The sequence below is a fragment of the Molossus molossus genome, unplaced genomic scaffold (genome assembly GCF_014108415.1).
Source record: "Molossus molossus isolate mMolMol1 unplaced genomic scaffold, mMolMol1.p scaffold_m16_p_4, whole genome shotgun sequence".
NCBI classification, from domain to species: domain Eukaryota; kingdom Metazoa; phylum Chordata; class Mammalia; order Chiroptera; family Molossidae; genus Molossus; species Molossus molossus.
Window position 1 is genome coordinate 120,244,914 of NW_023425377.1, and position 21,692 is coordinate 120,266,605.

General features: G+C 38.9%; 1 protein-coding gene across 1 annotated transcript in view; it reads left to right on the plus strand.

The window, feature by feature from the left end:
* The window catches only part of SCLT1 (sodium channel and clathrin linker 1), a 112,827-nt gene that overhangs the window by 28,416 nt on the left and 62,719 nt on the right, over nucleotides 1-21,692 (plus strand). Inside the window, exons 6-9 of the mRNA XM_036241553.1 lie at nucleotides 106-241; nucleotides 2,637-2,759; nucleotides 5,285-5,350; nucleotides 9,252-9,322. Coding sequence (XP_036097446.1) covers nucleotides 106-241; nucleotides 2,637-2,759; nucleotides 5,285-5,350; nucleotides 9,252-9,322 — 396 coding nt within the window. The remainder of the gene's footprint in view (nucleotides 1-105; nucleotides 242-2,636; nucleotides 2,760-5,284; nucleotides 5,351-9,251; nucleotides 9,323-21,692) is intronic.

The following is a 21,692-nucleotide window of genomic DNA, read 5'->3' on the forward strand; positions in this document are numbered from 1 at the left end:
TAAAGAATGATTTTTTGACCCAAATGGTTATTTAACCCTGAAACATTAATTACTGTTACTAAAATTAATTTAGATTATTATTGTGTTAACTGTTTTTTTCCAAAGGTTACACAGTGAATTAAAAGATGTTGTTGAAAAACAGTTGGAGGCCTTTCCCTTTGGCACAGAGATGGGAAATGATATATATGCAGATGATGAAATAGTCAAGAATCTTCAAGAACAGTTACAGCTAGCCAATCAAGTGAGTGACAAATATATTTTAAAATTATTTATCCTGAATAAACAGTTTTTTAAAATCTATATTAATAATTATTTATGAATGATGATAACAGAATAACAAAATTGTTAACACTTGCCTTGGCTGGTTTGGCTCAGTGGTTAGAGCATCAGCCTGCAGACCAAATAGTCTCCGGTTCAATTCTTGGTCAAGGGAACATACCTGGGTTGCAGGTTTGATCTTTGGCCCTGGTCAGGGTCATGCAGGAGGCTATCAATGGAAGTGTCTCTCTCACATCAATGTTTTTCTCTCACTCTCTCTCTCCCTCCTCCTCCCTCTTCCTCTCTCTCCTGCTCTCCCTTCTCCTCTGTCTCCCTCCCTCCCTGCCACTCTATCTAAAAAAAAAAAATCAGTGGAAAAATATACTTGGATGAAGATTAATAAAAACAACAAAATTGTTAACACTTAATAAATTTCTACAATTTGCACAATAGTTAACAGGTAACAAAACTTTTAAATAATACCGTTTGTTATAAATATAGTTGTAAAATATATATTTTAATTGAATCATAAAGCTTTTGATTTGAATGTATCTTAATAAAAATATTTTAATGTCGAAGGAAATTTTTAAAGAGAAAAATCACCAGTTATCCACTTCCCAAATTTATGTTTTTTGTTTTTATTTTTAAATATGTTTTTATTGATTTTTTTAGAAAGAGAGGAAAGGAGAGAGATAGAAACATTGACGTGAGAGAGAAACATCGATTGACTGCCCCCCTCCTGCACGCCCCCTACTGGGGATCGAGCCCACAACCCAGGCATGTGCCCTGACCAGGAATTCGAACCAGGACCTCTCATTCCATGGGATGATGTTCAATCCACTAAGCCACACTGGTGGGGCTGTTTTTTATTTTTTGGTGTTTTCTTCTGGTATTATTTTATTCCATTTTCAAAGATTATAGAATTAAATTTTCTGATATGATACTTCTAGAATTACATTTTTGCTTGTTTTATCCTCCCTTATAGTAAATTGAAGTATTTGGGGAAGCCATGTTATATATACCCTGTTTCAACGCTAATTTTTTGTTATTATGCATAAGGGAATTTTATTCTAATTTACAATTTTATATCCTAGGTATCTCATATCTTATATGGATTTAAATATCTATTCGTCTGCTTTTTGTGTGCCTCAGTTTCCTCATTTATAAATGGGGATTAGAAAGTCCGTATTATACAGTCGTCCTGCCACTTCGCGCTTCAACTTTCGTGGCTTCACTCTAGCGCGGTTTTTTCGAGTAGAGTAGAGTAGAGTAGACTAGGGTAGAGTAGAGTAGAGTAGGGTAGAGTAGAGTAGACTAGGGTAGAGTAGACTAGGGTAAGGTAGACTAGGGTAGAGTAGAGTAGACTAGGGTAGAGTAGACTAGGGTAGAGTAGAGTAGACTAGGGTAGAGTAGACTAGGGTAGAGTAGAGTAGACTAGGGTAGAGTAGACTAGGGTAGGGTAGAGTAGACTAGGGTAGGGTAGAGTAGACTAGGGTAGAGTAGAGTAGACTAGGGTAGAGTAGACTAGGGTAGAGTAGAGTAGAGTAGACTAGGGTAGAGTAGACTAGGGTAGGGTAGAGTAGAGTAGAGTACAGTATTTGAAAAAACCACGCTAGAGTGAAAGCGCGGAAGTCGAAGCGCGGAGTGGCGAGGGACCACTGTATAAAGAAAGAACCCTACTTCGCGGAAATTCATTTACGACGGTAGAGTCTGGAACTGATTAGCCGCGATAAACCAGGGCTGACTGTAATTTTGATTTTATAGTTATCCTTGAAGTCTTTTTTTCCCATATACCCAGATGTTAGCATTATTTACTGTCAGTTGGTATAATTATAGGCAATTCTTATTTTCTTCTCCATTTTTCTGTATCTTTCTAATTTTCTACAATAAACATTTATTACTTTTACAGTCACAAAAAAAATATTGTACTTTCCCAGTGCCAATTTTCTTTGTCAGTAATTTCTAAGGCTTACACTTACTGAAGAACCAGGAGAGTAATTTTATCCATATCTCTGATTTAAGGGTTTTAATTTTACTATGAAATCTAAATAGAAAATTTCAAAGAAAGAAATTTTCACTTTTAGTTTTATTCTCTCAATTATTAATTACAACTTCATATATACAACTTCATATATCAAAAATAGTACAATGATTCCATCTTTACACAAGTTCTATTTTTTTTCCATCACCATTTATCCCCCTATACCCACTTCCACCACCACCCACTCCCCTCCATAATCACCACACTGTTGTCCATGTTCTATTTTAACTTTGTGATTTGGTATAGAAGAATTCATTCTGTAAAAGAATATGATTAAGTTGTACTATGTAGTAGCCTGCTAATAATTAGTGAGTTCTCAAATATTTTTGTTTCATAGGAAAAAAATCAGGTTCTGGAACTCTGGCACACTGTTTCCCAGGAGTTGGACAGAGTGCAGAAACTCTACCAGGAGCATATGACTGAGGCCCACATTCATGTAGCTGAAAGTCAAAAACAAAAGGTAAAATTGGCTATCGTGGTTTTCTTTTTTTTTATCCTCACCCCAGGATATTTTTCCATTTTTTTTTGTTTTTGTTCAGATAGAGAGGGAGGAAGAGGGGGGGGGAGGAGAGGGGGGGGGAGGGAGGGAGGGAAGAGAGAGAGAGAGAAACATCGACGTGAAAGGGACACATTGAGTGGCTGCCACCCACATGACACAACCAGGGCCAGGAACAAACTGCACCCAAGGTATGTGTCCTTAGCGGGAACCGAACTCGGGTCTCTCTGGACCTCAGGCCAACGCTCTAACCACTGAGCCAAATCGGCCAGGTTATCACGGTTTTCTTGTATGTCAATAAGAAATCACATTCTGGAGAAACTCAGTTTTGGAGAGGAATGCCTAAGTTTCTAGTGTGTCATTTCTGTTAACAATAAGTAGATCTTTGATGGCTAGAAATCTTTTAAAACAGATAGTTAAAGAAGTTCCTACTGTACCTTGGATTTTATAGTGTGATTAGCAGTGAAAGTCATATTTAGTGTTAAAGAAGCATCTATTAGATTATGTTAATGGACCTCTGAAGCTTTTACGTTCCTGATTGCTTCCTACCTGGCTTAAGAAAAACCAGCTGAGGTGTAGCTGATACAAAGTGTTGTAGTTGGGGAATGAAGAGAGGGTGAGCCAAGGTGCACACCTGCGAGGCTGGGAAGCCAGAGGGGAAGTGGCGCTGCAGAGCCCCCACACCCTAGAAACATGGGGTCTCAGCCTAATGCAGGGATCCCTAATCCAGAGCAACAGAGAAGGGAAGGAGAGCCTAATGAACAAAATAAACTGACGAACAAAATAGAGCCAGTGATATGGAAGCATGGAACAGACCGATGACTCTCAGAGGGAATGGGGCTGGTGGGAAGAGAGTAACCAAAGAGCTAATGTGCATATATGCATAACCCATGGACACAGGCAAATAGTGTCTTGAAGGCCTGAGGAGGGTGGGGAAGCGGGATGAAGGGGGTCAATGGGAGAAAAAAAGTAAGGATATCTGTAATACTTTCAACAATGATGAAAAATTGATTTTTTTTAAAGAGAGACGAAAAAACCCTGGCTGGTATGACTCGGTTAGGTGTCGTCCTTTGCAACAAGAAGTTGTTGGTTTGATTCCTGGTCAGGGCACTTGCCCGGGTTGTGGGCTGTATCCCCAGCAGGGGGCGTGCAGGAGGCGGCCAGTTGATGTTTGTTGCTCACATAGATGTTCTTTTCTCTCTCCTTTTCCCTTCCTCTCCCTCTAAAAATAAATAAACTATAAAAAAAAAGAGACAAAAACTGTTTGGATCGTAACCAATGAAGGCACCTGCTCAACATTAATGATGACACTATGCAAAATGAAAATTGACAAGTTTAAATGTGACCTTTTACTAAAATAGATGTCAGGTTGGTTGGTCTAACATAAATTAATCAGAATAGAAGTTTATGGTAGGAAGGTATCTTAATGGTTGCTTAAATAAAGACTTATTTCTGTCCAAAGCAAGAATCATTTTATATTCTTCCAAAGTGGACTACTAGCTTTCCCTTTATACTTCTGTTCACAAGAACTCACTGTCTCACAGGGCCATCCATTCCACTGGAAAATCTGCCTCCTTTATGCTTTTGTTCTTTTTCTGCTAGGTACATTGAAAACTGGGAGTAACTCCAACTCTCATGGCTTTCTGTAGTATTTGAGAAGGCAGCTGTTGGTAATTGAGAATTTCTACCTAAACTGGTCATAACAATACTGACATGATGCTTTGTAGTTTACTAAGTAGCTTTTCTCTATATGCCCTGGTTTGAAAATAACCTATGTGGTCTGACCCATAAAACTTTTACCTCTGAGATCTAGAAACCATTTATCATATAAGCAAGTTCTTAAAGGTTTTTCTTTGATTAGTCAGTCAACTAAGCCATTAGGGTTTTTAGTTTGTTTGTCACTGAGCAAGATTGTTTGCCCTGTAACTTTGCAGTAATCTTTTTTTTTTTTTTTTTTTTACAAAACTTCACAAATAATGCTTAGTTCTTATTTCCCCAGTTATCTATCAATCTATTCTGTCATCTGGCATATTAAGAGCTCCTCCCAACTGCTTGTCACAAGCATATGTAATGTTTAATAGGAGCATAACAGATAATCAAGCTGTGAGAATTTGAGAGAGTGGCGAGTGGGACCCTAACTCCTGTGTCATGGTTAGCGTTGTAGGTTTGAATAGGTTTTAGTGTGCTTTTCCAATATTGGACAAGACTTCTCTAGCATGTCTGACTACTAATGAATTGATTTCTAGATTATGGTTTCACAGAAAACAGAAATAGCTACATTACTTTTCATATTGCCACCTTATTTAATTTTGTAATCATTTATTTAAAAATGTATTATCAGCTATTCATTGATACACAATGATAGAAGAAATACCATTGATTTCATCTGGACTTAAACATGATCATTTAAAACTTGATTTTAGTTTAATTTTAAATAAACGTTGCAAATCAAATGCTATTTATGTACCCGCCTACCTTTTTTACTGTAGGATCAGCTGATCGGTTTTCAACAACTGACCAAGCAACTTCATGTTACTAATGAAAACACAGAAATGGTAAGTGAAAATATCCATTCAGTGTAATTATTTATATAAATTGGAAATTGTCACTATAAATATTTATTTTTGCTAATGTAAATCAACAACAAAAAACTTGTATGAAATTAAAATAGATAAGCAGTACTCTTTTCTCTTTGACTTTTTCTTTCACATTTAGTAACATGACAGAGTTCATAGTACCTTCTGAAGATGTAAAGCTAACCTCTATCTGAATATATTTTCATTTGCAGATACTCACAGGGTTCTTGGTAGGGTCTCCTGAGAGTTCTCTAGCCTGTGACCTCTTCAGGAAAGGGACTCATGCCTTGCTGGGTATGTCATAGGAGGAGAACTGTTAAATCAGTGGGTAGCCTCAGTTCTTAAAACTAGCAGGAAACTGAGAAGCATTTGTTAGTTAACCAGCCACCATACTAACTGGAACATCTACATTTCCCTATGATTTTTTTTCCTAAACAAATATAATTAGCCCTCTCAATTGTGCTCTTGTCTGTTTCTTCCTCTCACTTTTCTTTCAGATTTTTTTCTTTCCCTTTTTCCTTCCCTTTTCTTTTCCTTCTTGGAATTTTCTTTTACCTCATTGTTGAGTAATAGGATTGTGACATCCCAAGTAATTACTCTCTTTCCTGTCTTTGCTTTACTTAGTTACTCTGCTAATCCTTGTTAGTATCTAATAGAAATGTCTGTTTAATTGTGGAGTTATGCCATCAAAAGTAAGTTATCCAATTTTATTCTTTAACTATATAAAAATGTTAAATCAGTTTCTTCCTATTTTTCTTATGTTAACATTTAGAATTTCCAGTCACTTATAATATTTTATATATGTCTTAGGGTTTAAAAATGGTGTTAAAATCCAGAACAAAATGGCTGATTTTCATAATTAAATCCTATTTCTACATGAAATTAATAGTTTAACATCATAATTATTCCTTCTTTCTTTCAGTATATCCCCTAGAATTGTGGGGATTATATAATTCTTTGGTATGTTATGCAACAAAGCCCGATTTGTTATAAACAACCCAAAAGCATTGTGATGAAATGAAAGTTGTGAGAAAAGAATATTTGAGAAATCACAGGAAATACATAAAAAAATTTCTAAAGCACAGAGTTTATAGTTTCAGGCCAAAATTAAACTGTGGATACAAGTGATAAAGGAGTAACAAGATGGACAAAAGAGTTTTGTTATAAAGAGCAAATAAACCACTAACAGGAAACTATGCTGTGGTTAAAATAAGGAAAATAGTTAAAAGAAATTTTTAAAGTGTAAGGGTTTTTCTTAATGTATATCCGAAGTATCAAACAAGACTGCTGAGTGTGAAGGGAGGTAGTAACTCGGTGATTGTAATGACCTTGTACTTCTCAAAGCGCATTCAGAGCATAGGCCCAGGACAAGCTTTGGTCAAAATAAATTTGTAGAACAGTGTCCTTTACAAATTAAGCAGTTTCTATTTAAAAGTTTTTGATTACATGAATAAATTCATTAAATGAATAGGTTTCTATAGATGTACAATAAATTGATGAGTATAAACAAAGTAAATAAAATAGCTTTTGTGACCAGTGCACATTAGTAAGATACGGAAGGTAAAATGCCCAGGACCTGAATGGTACATAAAAGTACATTTATTTATTTATTATAACTATAGATATAATGAGAGTTCATATGTCCTACAAATTCTCTTTACTGAAATCATATTCTTTTTGAGATTTGCTCATCTCTATAAATTTACTCAAAGAGATTTGTTAATTAGATACTAAGTTCCTTGCACTGTTACAGACTTCCTAGTTTGCGAGTGAAAGTGCATCTATCCACAGAGCCCCGTCTACTTGGTGAAACAGGAAAGACTGAGACGGTCAGTGAGCACAGTGCTGAGTAGAGGGTGACTGAAAGGGAGGCTTCCTTGGATCTGTGTGAATCTCCACGTCCTGTGCGTCTCCCACGTGTGTCTGGTCACAAACACAGAACCAGGCCACGCTCAGATGCGGTTGTTGAGCTCCTGCTAGGATTGCTACCAAGTTAAGTGCATTAGTTACCAACCTAGCTTTGTAAAGTTCACGATCCTATATATATTTCTAATTATTCTACATCATTTATCTTTAAGGTGCTCCCAAATAGTAAAAAAAAAACACAAGCGTTATTTATGCTAGTGCCAAGACAGTATATGTAATAAAAAACATTAATGGTGCAAGACAGATATTATAGAGGAATTCAGAGATGTGGATCAGTGCGGGGTGAAGTCAAAATAGCTTCACAGGAGAATATGAATTATATTAAAGGTCATCTACTTCCCCAAATGAAATAGACATCCTTCTGTTAAATACTTTTCAGTTAAATGATAATTTAGCCTCTGTTTTGAATATCCCCTGTAAGAGATATTATACTTCCCCTAATAGCCTTTTCCTTTCAACTCTGATTATTGAAAAGCTAAAAAATCTCTCATCAGATTTCTCCCACTGATACATGGTTTTATCTTTTGGAGTAACATAGAAAGCTCACTTCTTCAAGTCAGCCTTTAGTTATCGCATATAATCATGTCTCCTGATTCATTCCCATTGTTATACCGAGGTTCTGTTGTTTTTGTTTTTAATTTAATGTGGTATAATTTGCCTACTTATTATTCTGTTGTTCTTTTTCTGCATGTGATAGTTGGTTCTTAAATTGTGGCCTGTGAATTGAACACTAAATTCTGGTTCGCAGTAGCTACTTCCCAACATAAAGGTGCAGTCCAGAGGCTCTGTTCCTGTCTCAGAAAGACATTCATTTCTTCCCCAAAGGGACAAGTACTTAGAATGTGCTGAATCATATGCCAAACACTAAAAGTTCGGAAGAAGCTGGTCCTCAAAAAAAAAAGGCTCAAACTGTAGCCAGAAATACATAAACTTTAAATATAGTATTTAAATACAACGCAATGTGCTTTATCATAGTACAAATCAAGTTTTATCCGAATGCAAAAGGGAAACAGTTCATTCCGCTGTAGCGTGAGTGGGTGACAGAGGGTGTGGAGGGTGAATGCTGGCGGAATGAGGACGCCCAGGCAGAGGGAAGGCGGCCGTGTGGTAGAAATAGCAAGTCGGTGGAGTTGGGTAGAGCACAAGGGAAGCACAATGAAAATTGCTTCCGGGACATCTGTCGGAGAGAGGTCTGTGTGATCCTGTTGGGATGGGAGAGACTGAAGTCAGAACTGCACTGTCATCTACATGATTTGCATAGAAGGCATATAGAGAAGGGTAAGGAATTTGTACCGTCGTGGTAAAAGCAACACTTACAGAAGAAAGTCAGTTCCCTTGGGAGATTTTTTCCACACCTGGAGAACTGCTTCCTATTTTACGGTAGTCTCCCTCCCTGAGCAGACCCCTGGGAAAGGGTTTCAGAGCACGTGGTGTATTCAGGAGAGAACGCCAAGGAGCGCCTTTGGGGGAGTGGGGGAGTGAGACGGGGAGGGAAGAGGCAGCCGTGAAGGGTTTCTGACAGTCAAGCCAATTAACTCTGTGGGTAACTGAAACTTCATCCCACTAATGAACTGTGGAAGCCAGTGCAGACGCAGGCGCGGTTATCCCACCGTGGGGTGCAAGAGCTTGGGGTAGTGCACACCAGGTCCCGGTTCGTCCCCGTCCCCGTCCCAGAGCAGTGGAGTCCGCACACCTGCAGGCTTCTGCACAGTGAGGGGCGCAGGGAGGCTCAGGGAGGCTCGGGGCCAGAGAGCCAGCGGCAGGCACAGGCGTGCGGATGCAGGCACTGGAGGGACGCAGAAGGGAGGACACGGGCCAGGGCTCTGTTCTGCCCTCGAGCACCTAACTGTGCTCATTACTGCATCTTAGTTTCCTACTGCGTGCCCTGTGGTTTATCTGCAAAGTCGTCGTAGATGTTCGGATACTGAATGTTTTTATTTTTTTCTTGTGGCAGGCTAACCAACACTTTCTGAAAACGTTAACTGAACAAAACGTGGAAATTGAGCGACTGCGAAAACAACTTAGGTATATTTTTAATGAAATTTGTTATTTTAATATTAATTGTTTTTCCTCAGAGGAACTGATGATGCCATAATTTTTCCCATGGGTTTTCCCCCCTCCCTTTTAACTTTCTGTCAATAGCTATCTGTATGTATATTCTGTTGGGATGGCAAGAGACTAAAATCAAAACGATTAGTCAGGAGGCAACTATATTATATATTACATATATATATATAAAGAAGGGATGTTTCATGATAGTAAAACCAGTGCTCATGGAAGAAAATCAATTTCCTTAGATAAAATCTTTTTACATGTATCTTCCTTTGGATCTCCCCTTAAGCAGACCCCAAGCAAAAGGTTCTGAGCATGTAGTTTATTTAGATATAATACCAGGGAACACCATTAGGGAAGTGGAGAATGAGACAGGGAAGAGGAACAGAAAGCAGTCAATAAAGGGTTTTTAATCAGCAATTTAATGCTGTGCCTATATATTGTGGTCCAGTGGTTTAATAATCATTGCATTAATAGACTTCACAGGAAAAACTCCAGATGACCAAAAAAAAAAAAAGGTCACTTTTTATTCCTCTTTCTCACTCGTGATACTTAAGATTAAGACATGTAATCCTAGGTTTTGTTCCATGCTGCAATCATTTACAAATATCTTTAAATTGTAGTGCATATAGAAAAGAGATAAGAGCCTACAACTGAGCTCAGAGAAGTAAGGGTGAAGAGGAGAAAATCAGCCAGAGAGGCTGAGAAGAGACCAGTGAGAGGAAAAGACCAGGAAGTGTGGCGGCCTGGAAGTCGGGTGAAGGAAGGAGATCGAGGAGGAGGAGCGGTTGCTGGGTCAAGTGCAGTCAGTGACAGATTAGCAGGGGGACTTCTGAGAATCGACCATTGAAACAGACAACATAGAGGTTGTATTCGTTTCTCACCTGCCATAACATGATAACTGATGGCTTAAAACAACAGAAATGTTTTCCTCATCATTCTGGAGGCGAGGAGTTTGAAATCAAGGCGTTAGTGGGGCCGCATTCCTGCTGGGCTCTGGGGGAGAATCTGTCCCTGCTCCTTCAGCTGCTGTAGCCTCACGTATTTCTTGGCTTCTGGCAGCATAACTCTTATCTCTTCCTACCTTCGTCTTCACATGGCCTTGTTCTCTGTCTCTCTCTTTGTGCCCTCTGCTGTTTTATAAGCACACAAGTTTGAGGATTTAGAGCCTACCCTAATCTGGAATGATTAATCTTAAGATCCTTACCTTAATTACTTCTGCAAAGTCCCTGTTTCCAAATGAAGTTTCATGTGGACCTGAATTTTTTTTTTGGGGGGGGGGACACTATTCAACCCACTGCAGAGGTCATTGTGGTTTTAACAAGCATAGTTCAGAATCTACTTTCTTTTCATATCTTTACAAATAATTTAAAAACATTGAACTCATTCTGGGTGGTAAAACAATTCTTAACAATTTTCCAAGGATTGATTTAACATAGACCACAGTTTCTTAGAACATTGGGCAGAGTCATAGCAGTCAGGAAACTGCGTGTTGAAGTAATGTGACACTTCCTCACACCCAGTTATCAGTGTCAAAAATAGAATGTGGAATGTAATAACAAGTGCAAAAGGAGCTTAAAGAATGACGCAAGTTATATACATTTTATTTTTTTTAAATATGTATTTATTGATTTTTTAGAGAGAGGGAGATGGAAACATCCACGTGAGAGAGAAACACCGATGGGCTGCCTCCTGCATGCCCCCCACTGAGGATTGAGCTCTCAGCAGGGCATGTGCCCTGGCCAGAAATCAGACCAGAACCCCTCAGCCCGTGGGACGGACTCAGCCCACTGAGCCCCACTGGCTGGGCTATATACATTTTAAATGTTTTCAATAATAGTGTGTGTTGATTATGGATATATATATATGTATATATATAAATATATATACACACACATATATCCTATACATATTTAGATATATATATATCAACTTATAGAGTAAAAGAATAAAATGTCTGTATATTGCATATGTATTATAAAGAATAAAATAAAAACATTTCCAGAAATGATGTCCCCTAACTTCAAATTAGTGATTGATTATTTCTGTGGAATGAGACTATTTGTAGAAGAAGGGAATTGGAGGCAGCCTAGGCAGCCAAGGAAATAAATAAGCATAATGCACTAATTGTAACCTGCGGTAATTGTATCATTTAAAAATGTGTTTACATGTAAAGATGTAGTTAAAGCAACATCGATCTATAAAACAGGGTTTGTATTTAAAAAGTAAAAAAAAAAAAAGATCTAAAGCATAAAAACATATGATATAACAATATATAATTTATTTATACAATTATATATACACACACATATATCCAAGCATATATCCCATTGTAATGTGAATCACAAAATGAAGGGAATAAGAGGACTTGAGAGTGCACAGGAAAACAAAAGCAGATGAGAGCTATCGCTCACAGCTGAGAATAACGGATCATGGAAGGAACAGCGTGCCTAATTTAAGTCTGCAGTCAAGGTTCAGAAAAGAGTGGAGGAGGAAAAAGAACATAAGATGTGTGGTGTACATACTATAAATCAGGGTGTGGAGTGCCTGGAAGAAAGATACGGAATTGGTTTATAAAGATCTGCAGTCATGTGATGATAATGGAAATAGAAAATAAAAATGTGTATAAAATATTTTGATATAGGAAAAATGGTCAGACTACAGTGATATTGGGATAAAAGGCTAGGGACGAATCATGGAATTTTATTGCTAAAACTATCTTAACGATCATCTTACTTTAACTCTCTACTTTTTAAAAAATTTTTGATAAATTTATTGGGGTGATATTGGTTAATAGAATCATATAGATTTTAAGTATACATCTATGATACAATATCTGTATATTGCACTGCATGTCCACCACCCGAAGTCAGATGCTCTTCCGCAACCATATATTAGGCTCCCTCTACCCCCCACCCCCTTCCCACCCCCTTCCTTCTGGTCACCACCTCACTGCTGTCTGTGTCCACCAGTTCTATATCCCACGTATATGAGTGAAATCATGTGGTACTTAACTTTCTCTGACTGACATTTCACTTAGCATAATATTCTCAAGGTTCATTCATGCTGTCACATATACAAAAATACATTTTTTTATTATTGATTTTTAGAGAGAAAGGAAGGGAGAGGAAGAGAGAAGTGTCGATTGGCTGCCTCCAGCTTGCGCGCCCCCGACTGGGGATTCAGGCCGCAGCCTGAGCGTGTGCCCTGACCGGTAATCGCACCAGCAGCCCTTCCATGCACAGGACAGTGCCCAACCAACGGAGCCACACCGGCCAGGGCATAATTTTCTACTTTTATAGAAGAAACCAAAATGAACCAAAGGCTCAGGAATTATTTGTCTTGTTCAGGGTTGAACAAAAATTCACGAAGAGCCAAATTGGTACTCACATGTTATAATTGCTAAGGTAGTAAGTTTCCATACGTGGTTCTCCGCAGTGTTCGCAGCATTAAGGAAGTCAAGGAGAGCTGCTTGTTAAAGAAAGGATGTGAGTGGGCACGTTGTTTTTGACATCTGTGTGGAAGTCTCATTTGGCTTTGGACATTCAGGCCCAAAGATTATCAATAGAGTTTATAGATTGATAAAGCTGATTTTGGTTTTCTAAAGCCTAAAAGATCTTAAATTTAACTGTCCATGAGCAATTTTGACATAATATTTATTGGCAGTACTCCATAGCTTAACATTAAGCAGCTCAGAGTTGTATACATAAAACTATGCTTGCTTTTCCTGACACAGACTTGAAGGAACATAAGGATAAGCAGATGCTTCTTTTAGGGAAGAGGGTGTTGCTTTCCAGTTTGACAGATTCTGAATGATGGGCATATTGACGTTACCAGAATTTAGGTTTTGAGATGCCCTATATAACCGTGCCAAGAATAACTAAATCAAAAACTCTTTAAACACCAGTGTTGTTTAAGTTTGTACTTATACTGAAACATACTAGTTTCATTTGTTGTCTGATGTTATGGTACAAAAAAATTAGAATCTTGAATTTATAATTAAAGCATCTCATCATTTTCCTTTTCGAGAGTTTCTGGTGATGCCCTGTCATAATAGGAGAAACTCTTCAGCCCATTTTCCAAGAATCTTCCTTCACCTGGATTTCCCCAACCCTCCAGTTATGTACAAACTCCTCACACTAGTTATTTTTCTATTACTCATAAAATAAGTTTTGGTTCCTAAAATAAGTTTTTGCCTTTGATCATTATTCTATGTGTCAGAAACCATAACTTTCTAAGCCTGGTTAAAACTTGCCTTCTCCAGAACACTTCTCTCATTCATTCCTCTAGATTTTTACTCTTTAAACAAAACTTACGCTTTTTCTTTGGGTGCTTTTTGTCATATGTATTTGTTTCTAATGTATGGCCAGCTGAGTTATGGAAATGGTGATTTTTCAAGTCATGTTTTTACATCTTCCTTATAAAGTCTTTGAAGGAAAAGATTGCCATCTGTTTATATTTTTCAGGGATAACCAATATTATCTTGGTAAAAGGATGTACTGTACAGACTGACTAAAGCATTTGCATAGGGCTCTGTGTTACCCTGTCATCAGAGCAGCATCAGAATGATAATTTTTTTTAAATGTTAGCCACTAACAAATGATCCTATTAGCAGACATAGGTAGTAGCTTCATATAAAGAATCTAACTTGTCAATCAATTTATTTTATATTTATTGAGAACTTAAACATACACAAATGTGCTCTGAGGGTAGAAACGATCTTTAGTATGTTTATGTATGATATGATAGCCTCAAATTATTTTAATTTGACCCATTTAATCTCAAGCACACTTTGGTGGCTTCAACAGTCTCTATAAAGATGAGACCCCATTAAACTTGTCTAGCTCAAGGTTCTCCTCGTTATGTCCACCCACATGGCCCAGAGGCACTTGAAACAGCGTGCTCTCAACTGAGCTTATTATCTATTTTATATCCTGAATCTTGTCTTTATGTTTTTGAATGGTGCCATCCAGTTCCTGCTTCAGAAAATGAGAAGGTACCCTAGATTCTTTTGTCTCAACTCTACCTTCCAGATGTCTCTCAGCTCCTTCACTTCTACATCATTGTCTTGTTATTGCCTTTGCTTCGTCCATCATCTCATCTGAGTAACCTCCAAACTGGCTTCTTCCTTCCCTGTCTTCTTTTTTCATAGTGTCATCAAAATGATCTTTGTAAATGAAATCTGATCATGTCACTGTCCTTCAGTGACTGCTAACTGCCTGTGGGACAGAAGCCCAGTCACTCAGTGTGACATAAAGTCCTCTGTGACTTGGCCCCTAGCAACTTCAGATCTTGTCACTCCTCACCTCAATTTTCTGAACTACTTTTAGTTTTCCAAACAAGCCATGCTATTTCCTAACTCCCTAACTTTGCTCACATTGTTCAGGCTGCCTGAAATGCCCTTCTCTGATAAATATCCTCTCGCTTGCAAGTGTCACGTGTTCTCGGAGTCCTTCTCGGAATCGAGATGCTTTCCTCCTCCCCAGGGGGACCCAGACGTGCCTGCCTCTGTGCCTCAGCTGGAGACTGCAGATGACTGCTCCCACAGCGTTTTCACGCTTCCTTACACTTCATTCTTTACAAATTAACCTCTCTTGACTACTTTTTAAGATCCTTAAAGGTATAGCTCATAATTTAGTCATTTTTATCTGCCATCATCTAGCCCAGTGCTGGACATGGGGGCAAGTGCTCAAAAACAATTTTTGAGTGATTCAGTTAATTAAATAATTAATTGAATTGCACTTCATCGAAGGGGCAATGCTAAACTAATGTACGTGGGTTTTCTCTTTGTGCGCTTTGTCATTGATCTGTCTTGTGGAAGCACACCTGTCTTCTTGGAATGTCATTCTTTAGAAAAAGTATATTTTATAGTCTTCAGTTATGCAATAATATGTGACCACTTAGTAGTTAAATTTCCAAAACAACATACCAGGGAAAATGTTTTTATTATAATTCACAGTAGCTCTGCAAAATGAATTAAAATATTTTCAGTGTTTCTAGTTATGGATCCAGGCTTTAAGCCATAGTGACTTTTAAATATGTGTTTAGTACCAATTATCTCAAAGTTTAAATGTATGATAGAGTCCAGCCGGTGTGGCTCAGTGGTTGAGCGTCAACCCATGCACCAAGAGGTCGCCGGTTCGATTTCCAGTCAGGACACATGCCCAGTATGTGGGCCCGATCCCCAGTGGCCAATCGATGTTCTCTCTCATCGATGTTTCTATCTCTCTCTCCCTCTTCTCTCTCTAAAATCAATAAAGGAAAAAAAAAGTCACAATCTTTTTAAAAAAAAATGCATGATAGATGCATTCAGGTATTTTTTAATGTTTAGTGCTCTACTTAAATATGAATAAAATCCAGGAAATCTTTAAAATGTGATAGTGAAAAGATATTTAAAGAATCAGTTTCATTGAAAAACATGAGTGACTTGATAGAAGTGCGATACTTGATATCACTCATGTTTAATACAGCAAAGCCTGAATTATATAAATCAGTCTATATATTTATTGTATTCATTTTTTATCTTTTTTTTACAAACGCATCCGTTTTCTTCAAAAACATTGTATGTGCCAGTAATTTTTATATAATCTCTCTCTCTCTTTTTTTTTTTTTACATCTATGTACCTTTGCCAGATAATAGTTATATTTTAACTGAGATAGCAGCTTTTTCTCAGCTGTTTCATGTTTTAATTGGAATGCTATCGTGTCTTCCAGTATAAGCATGCTCTGGAAATCCGGGATCCGTGGGTCACTGTTTGATTCACAGTGTCCCTTGGAAACGTCGCCATGTGAGGAATGGCCTGAGCGGACGTGCGTAGTCCTGGGAACTGCCCGGCTGTGCCTTCTGCGCTGCCGCTTGTCCTCCGGGCGTCCAGACATAGGGCTGCGCTGTCATTTCCTCGTCTCTTCACACTGTCGTGGGGTTACCCTCCCTTGCTCAAATGTTTGCGTCGTTTGACTTCATCTTTACGGGGCAGAAAGAATATTAGACTTGACTTCCAGAACATATTGGTCAAGAGTAGGAACAAATCCATAACTTCATTGTTTAGAAGTTTTGCCTCTAATAATTGATTAGTGATTCATTTCAAAATATGCATTTTATTGATAATGATTGTATTTTGCATATACCCCACATTTGTACATCTAACCTAAAAATGTGCTTCTGTGTGACATGAAGTATAAAGAGTGTACATAGGCTTTGAAATCAGACAGCTCCAGTTTCGTTTTCTTTTTATTTTCTGTTTTGTAGTCTGGTTCTGGTTCATTGTTCATTGACTTGGGCAGGTTGCTTAACAGAATGGCCTTCAGCTTCCTCATCTCTAGAATGGAAATGGGATGAGCATGGTAGTACTCTGACTCTCGTGGTCTTTGCTGTCCTCCGTTCTACTTTAGTATACTACCTATCCAAGTAGATAGGCACGTCTGATACCTACAAGCAGATGCTAGTAGGTTTGAGTGTTGGTATTGATGTCATAAATAGACAGTCGGTATCTCCCTTCTTGGCTCTGGAGACAGCCATGCCTGCGCTGCCGCTGGGGGGTGGGGGGGGGGAGGCCCGGGACCAGAGAAGGCGTTCCTTCTCTTCCTGGTCCTTCCTTCTGCCGAGCGCCATTCCCACTTCTTACGTCGGCACAACCTCAAATCTCCTGTTTCTTCACGTAGCTTGTTCCTTCAGTTATGTTCATTCATTTTACAAGTTTAGTCTCTTTTTTGTGGGGTTCTTCCAAGACCTCCCTCCGCCTGATGACTCCTCAGTTTGCAATGGTTTCTCCTCTCTAGTCTTTGAAATCACGTAGAAGGAATGTGTATTTGCTGCAGTCTCTCTTTGGAATTTTTTTCCATTTTATTCTTCTTTTCCTCAAGATTACTGGCCCTTTTTTGCCTCAAAACAAAATCCTCCATTCTCCTTAATTTTTGACTCTCCTTAAATGAGGATTTTCTGCCTTCCTCCCTTACCTTCTACCTTTCTGTTAGTGATACATCCTGCTAATTATCATTTCTTTAAGCGCTTTTCTCATACTCTTAGCATTTATTGTTAACTCTTTCACTAGATTTTCTTAAGTTGACCTCATCATCCTTTATACCTTAGCTCAAATATCCCTTTCTTATACAGGTTATCCCTGATGACCCAAATCTCTCATTCTGAAATTACCTAATTTATTTGTGTACGTATTATCTGTCTCCCTCCACTACAGTGTAAACTTTATGAGGCCAAGGACTTTGTCTCCCTTGTTTACCACCAAACTACCAGTGCTGACAACAGTGCTTAGTTAGTTTATGTGGGTGCTCAAAAAGTCTAGGGCTCCTGAAATACAGTTTAAAAAGAGAGAGAGAGAGCCACCAGCACTTGAAGCTCAACATGTCCATATGGTATTCATAGTGCCTGGCATATTATAAGCATTCAGTAAATATTTGTTCAAAGAATGATTGAATGGGATCTCTTAACTTCTGTCTTTGTAAAATCTGTGCCATCTCTCCCAGTGGAACTGCTCATTCGTTGTTGCCATCACTCTGGATTAGATGTTTTCTGCCCTTTGCTCCTTTGTCATGATACATTGGTTAGAGAGACAGAACCGTCATTCTAGTCCCATTGTTATTCACAGATGTCAGGTTTAAATCCCTCAAGTGCAGCTCTGATCCCACTCTTTGAGTACTTCCCTTTGCCTTTACATAAATACAGATTACTCAGCTGTCAGCTAAGGTCATTGACGCTGTAGCCCCCATCACCTTTCCTGTCCTGTTTCCTACCTTCCCTAAATAGGCCCAACAGGTTCCTACCTTATGCTCACACTTATTTTGCTCCTTCTAGAAGCTACCTTTTTATCTCTGTTTGTGAGATTTACTATTCCTCTGCCAGTTCTTATTTTAAATACCTCCCACTTCAGTATTCTTTGAACTACATGCAAATGTACGACCTAGTCTGAATCATAAAATGTTATTTTAAACTTTTGTGGTGATTGTAATGTGCTTTGTGGCCCTCCTAAAGATCTCTGTGTGTCCCCTACCTCTGTGTGTTTTGTACCACCTTACAAACATCTTGTGTGTCCCAAACATCACAACTTGATAAACTTTTTTGAGCATGTCCATTGCATAAGCCTACATAATAGAAAATGAATTAGCCTGGCCAGTGTGGCTCAGTGGTTGAGCATCGACCCATGCACCAAGAGGTCACCAGTTCAATCCCAGTCAGCACATGCTCAGGTTGTGGGCCCGATCCCCGGTGGGGGCATGCAGGAGGTGGCCAGTCGATGTTCTCTCTCATCAGTGTTTCGATCGATCTCTCTAAAAATCAATAAAAAAATATTTTTAAAAAAATAAAATGAATTAATATATTCTCCAGTTTGTCAGTGATACCCAAAGTTATGTGGCTCTAAACTGTATTTATAGTCATTATTAAGTCTTTTGGGGAAGGTGGACGTGTGGCTTGTGCAGTGATTCTGTGAAGTCCGAGGCAGTGGCTGAGCTCGGCGTCACCGGCCGAGACTGAAACACTGACGCCCGGCGCGGCCCAGACGCTGTGCACGGACGAGACCGAGGCCCGCACGCACGGAGTCGACAGAAGCTCACTTTCATGCCCAGAGAGTATAGAGAACTATTACTAGCATATTAGAAAATTATATCCTAACATAGAAATTAGAATTTTGAACTACCTTAAACTGTGTACAGTTTTGAATTATATTTGGAAAGACTCAGGAGCCTCTGTTTTAAAGTTTTCACAGCTCAAGACGAGGATTATTTATATCCATTGCGTTTAGAGTTTCTTGGTGGGTTGTCTTTTGAATAGGTTTAATCATTCGACGGCACTAAAGATCGAAAGAAGAAAAAAAATTAAAATTAAAAATGTTCACAGTTTTGCTGTTTACCATTGATTTCCTAAAGCAGAAGTTATCTTAAAGTTTCAGAACTTTCTCTAAAATTTTATTTGGGGATTCTCCAAAGTTTTTAAACATAAATGATTGGCTTTACTACAGTGTTGGGTAATTATAGAAGCATTTATTAAAGTACCAAGGGATGCATTTTTCTTTTCTTTTAAAGGGGAAAACTAGAATATATATATCAAATAAGTAAAAGCTGCATTTCATCTCACTCAGAATCTTAGCATTTTTCATTGTATGAAAGAATTACTTGTAAACATTTCTAGGACTTCCTTGATATGAGACTGTAAAAGAAACAGATAAAAATTTATCATAAAGTAGACTCATTGTATTTGATGTTAAATTTCAAAAGAATATAACAATGTTAAAGCATTTTAATGTGTGTCCAAATTAATGCTATAACTTAAATGTAGTATTATATCCTGTCTTTTATATTATACTTGGTTATACTTTGCGTAGCAGAGCAAAGCTTTGTTTTTTTATAAATAATGAAAGATTACATTAAAGAAAAATCCCAGAAATTTTAAATTATTTTGATACAGCCCTGGCCGGTTTGGCTCAGCGGTTGAGCATCGACCTGCGGACTAGAGAGTCCTGAGTTCGGTTCCTGCTAGGGGCATGTTCTACACAAACAAACAAAAATTTATTTTGATACTGCTATAATTTAACCCAGTTATAAATAGCAGGAGCGGAGCTAAGACATGCCACCCATGCAGCTTTGCCTGGAAGCTGCAGTTTAGACACATGCCCAGTAAGGTCTGGGTGACACAGGGATGGTACTTGCCTGTCAGTTACACCTGGGAACAGGTCACTGGCCAGGGTCAGCTTGGCCAGTGCAAGGTGCGAAGAGCTGATATATTTAATCTCCTGAACAAAGGAGTTTGCCCTCAGTTCATGCTCTTGTGCTCTTGTGTTCTCCGGACTCTTGTTGCAGGGGGCTCACTCTCTGGGCTCCCCTGCATTTGCCCCAATGGCCTGTTGCCATGGTGACCCCATACAATGGACCGATGGACTCTAACCAGCTAATGCTAACCCGGACACAGCTCCACCACGGAATGAAAACTCTGAACTCTGGCTTGGCTTCTAGCCCTACTGAATCCTCAGCTGCATATCTTCCAGGACCGGACTAAGGGAAATAGGACTTTGGAAACGAGGATGTAATTCCACACAAATAAAAATCACTCATCCTCCCATGTGAATCTCAGAATTTTTTTTTTTTTTTGATATATCATAAGGACCCACCCCCCAGCACCCAGTGGGGAAAGGGATACCCACTTCACTGGTAACAGTTTGACAAGGAAGCATGTGTGAAAATGGAACAATGTGCTTTTAAAATATTTCTTTGGGGGAAAAAATAAACTATGTGGGTAGGTGTGACATCAAGATTGTTTAATTAGTTATTCCTGTTTCTTTTTTATCAAATTTGTTTTTCTAAAAGAGAAACTATTTTTGACCTTGATATAATTTGTACACAAGCAGACACATCTAAAATGTTTGCAGGTACAATAGTATAAACATATAGTTGTGGAAGTTCCTTCATAAAATAAAATTAGAATTCTTTTCCTGGTTCCTTTAAAGATTCAAAGTTTGAACCTTTGAAGGGACTCCCCAGCTGCTCACATAGGGCCCCTGTGTGAACGCAGAGGGTATTGGGGGGCAAGAAAAAGAGCCCAGGCGAGCCTGGGGCGCAGGGCAGCCCGGCTCAGGGCCCCGCGTCTCTGTTGCTGCAAAGCCCGGCGTTGTCTCCAGATTGATCTACCAACACGTGTGCAGTGAATCTGGGCTTCAGGAAAGCTCAGGGCAGAAGTTCCCACCAGGCTGTTTTTGCCCCTCTGGTCACAGGCCAACCCACTGTTCCAGGTGAAAACCATCAGTGAGCAAGGCCCGGCTGGGGGTCACCAGAGGAGATTCAGACTTGAAGCAGCACATCATAAATCCCACTTTTTATTTCTGGGCCAGGGCTGAGGGCCAGACACACAGGCGGCCCCAAGCTTTCTCAGTCCAACCGTAAAGTAACGCTGTATCAATCCGAAAGCCAGAACAGGGCGAGATTATGATGGCAGCTTACATTTGTAAAAGCTACAGTAAAGTTTATAAAGTGCTGTAATATGAATTAACTTATTTGAACTAGATGATAATTCTGTGAACTATGCAGGAAAAACTATATTTCTCTTTTACAGCTGCAATTCTGACACTCAGAGAGGTAAAGTGGTTGATCAGTTCACGTAGCTTTTATGGGGATAGAGCCAGGTCTAGAAGACAGCTCACAGCTTTTTTTTTTTCATCCTCACCCGAGGACATTTTTCCATTTTTTGTTCAGATAGAGTGGGAGGTGGGGAGAGAGAGAGAGAGAAACATCGACATGGAAGGGACACATCGAGTGGCTGCCACCCTCACAACCCAACCAGGGCCGGGGACAAACTGCAACCGATACACGTGCCCTTAGCGGGAACCGAACCCGGGTCTCT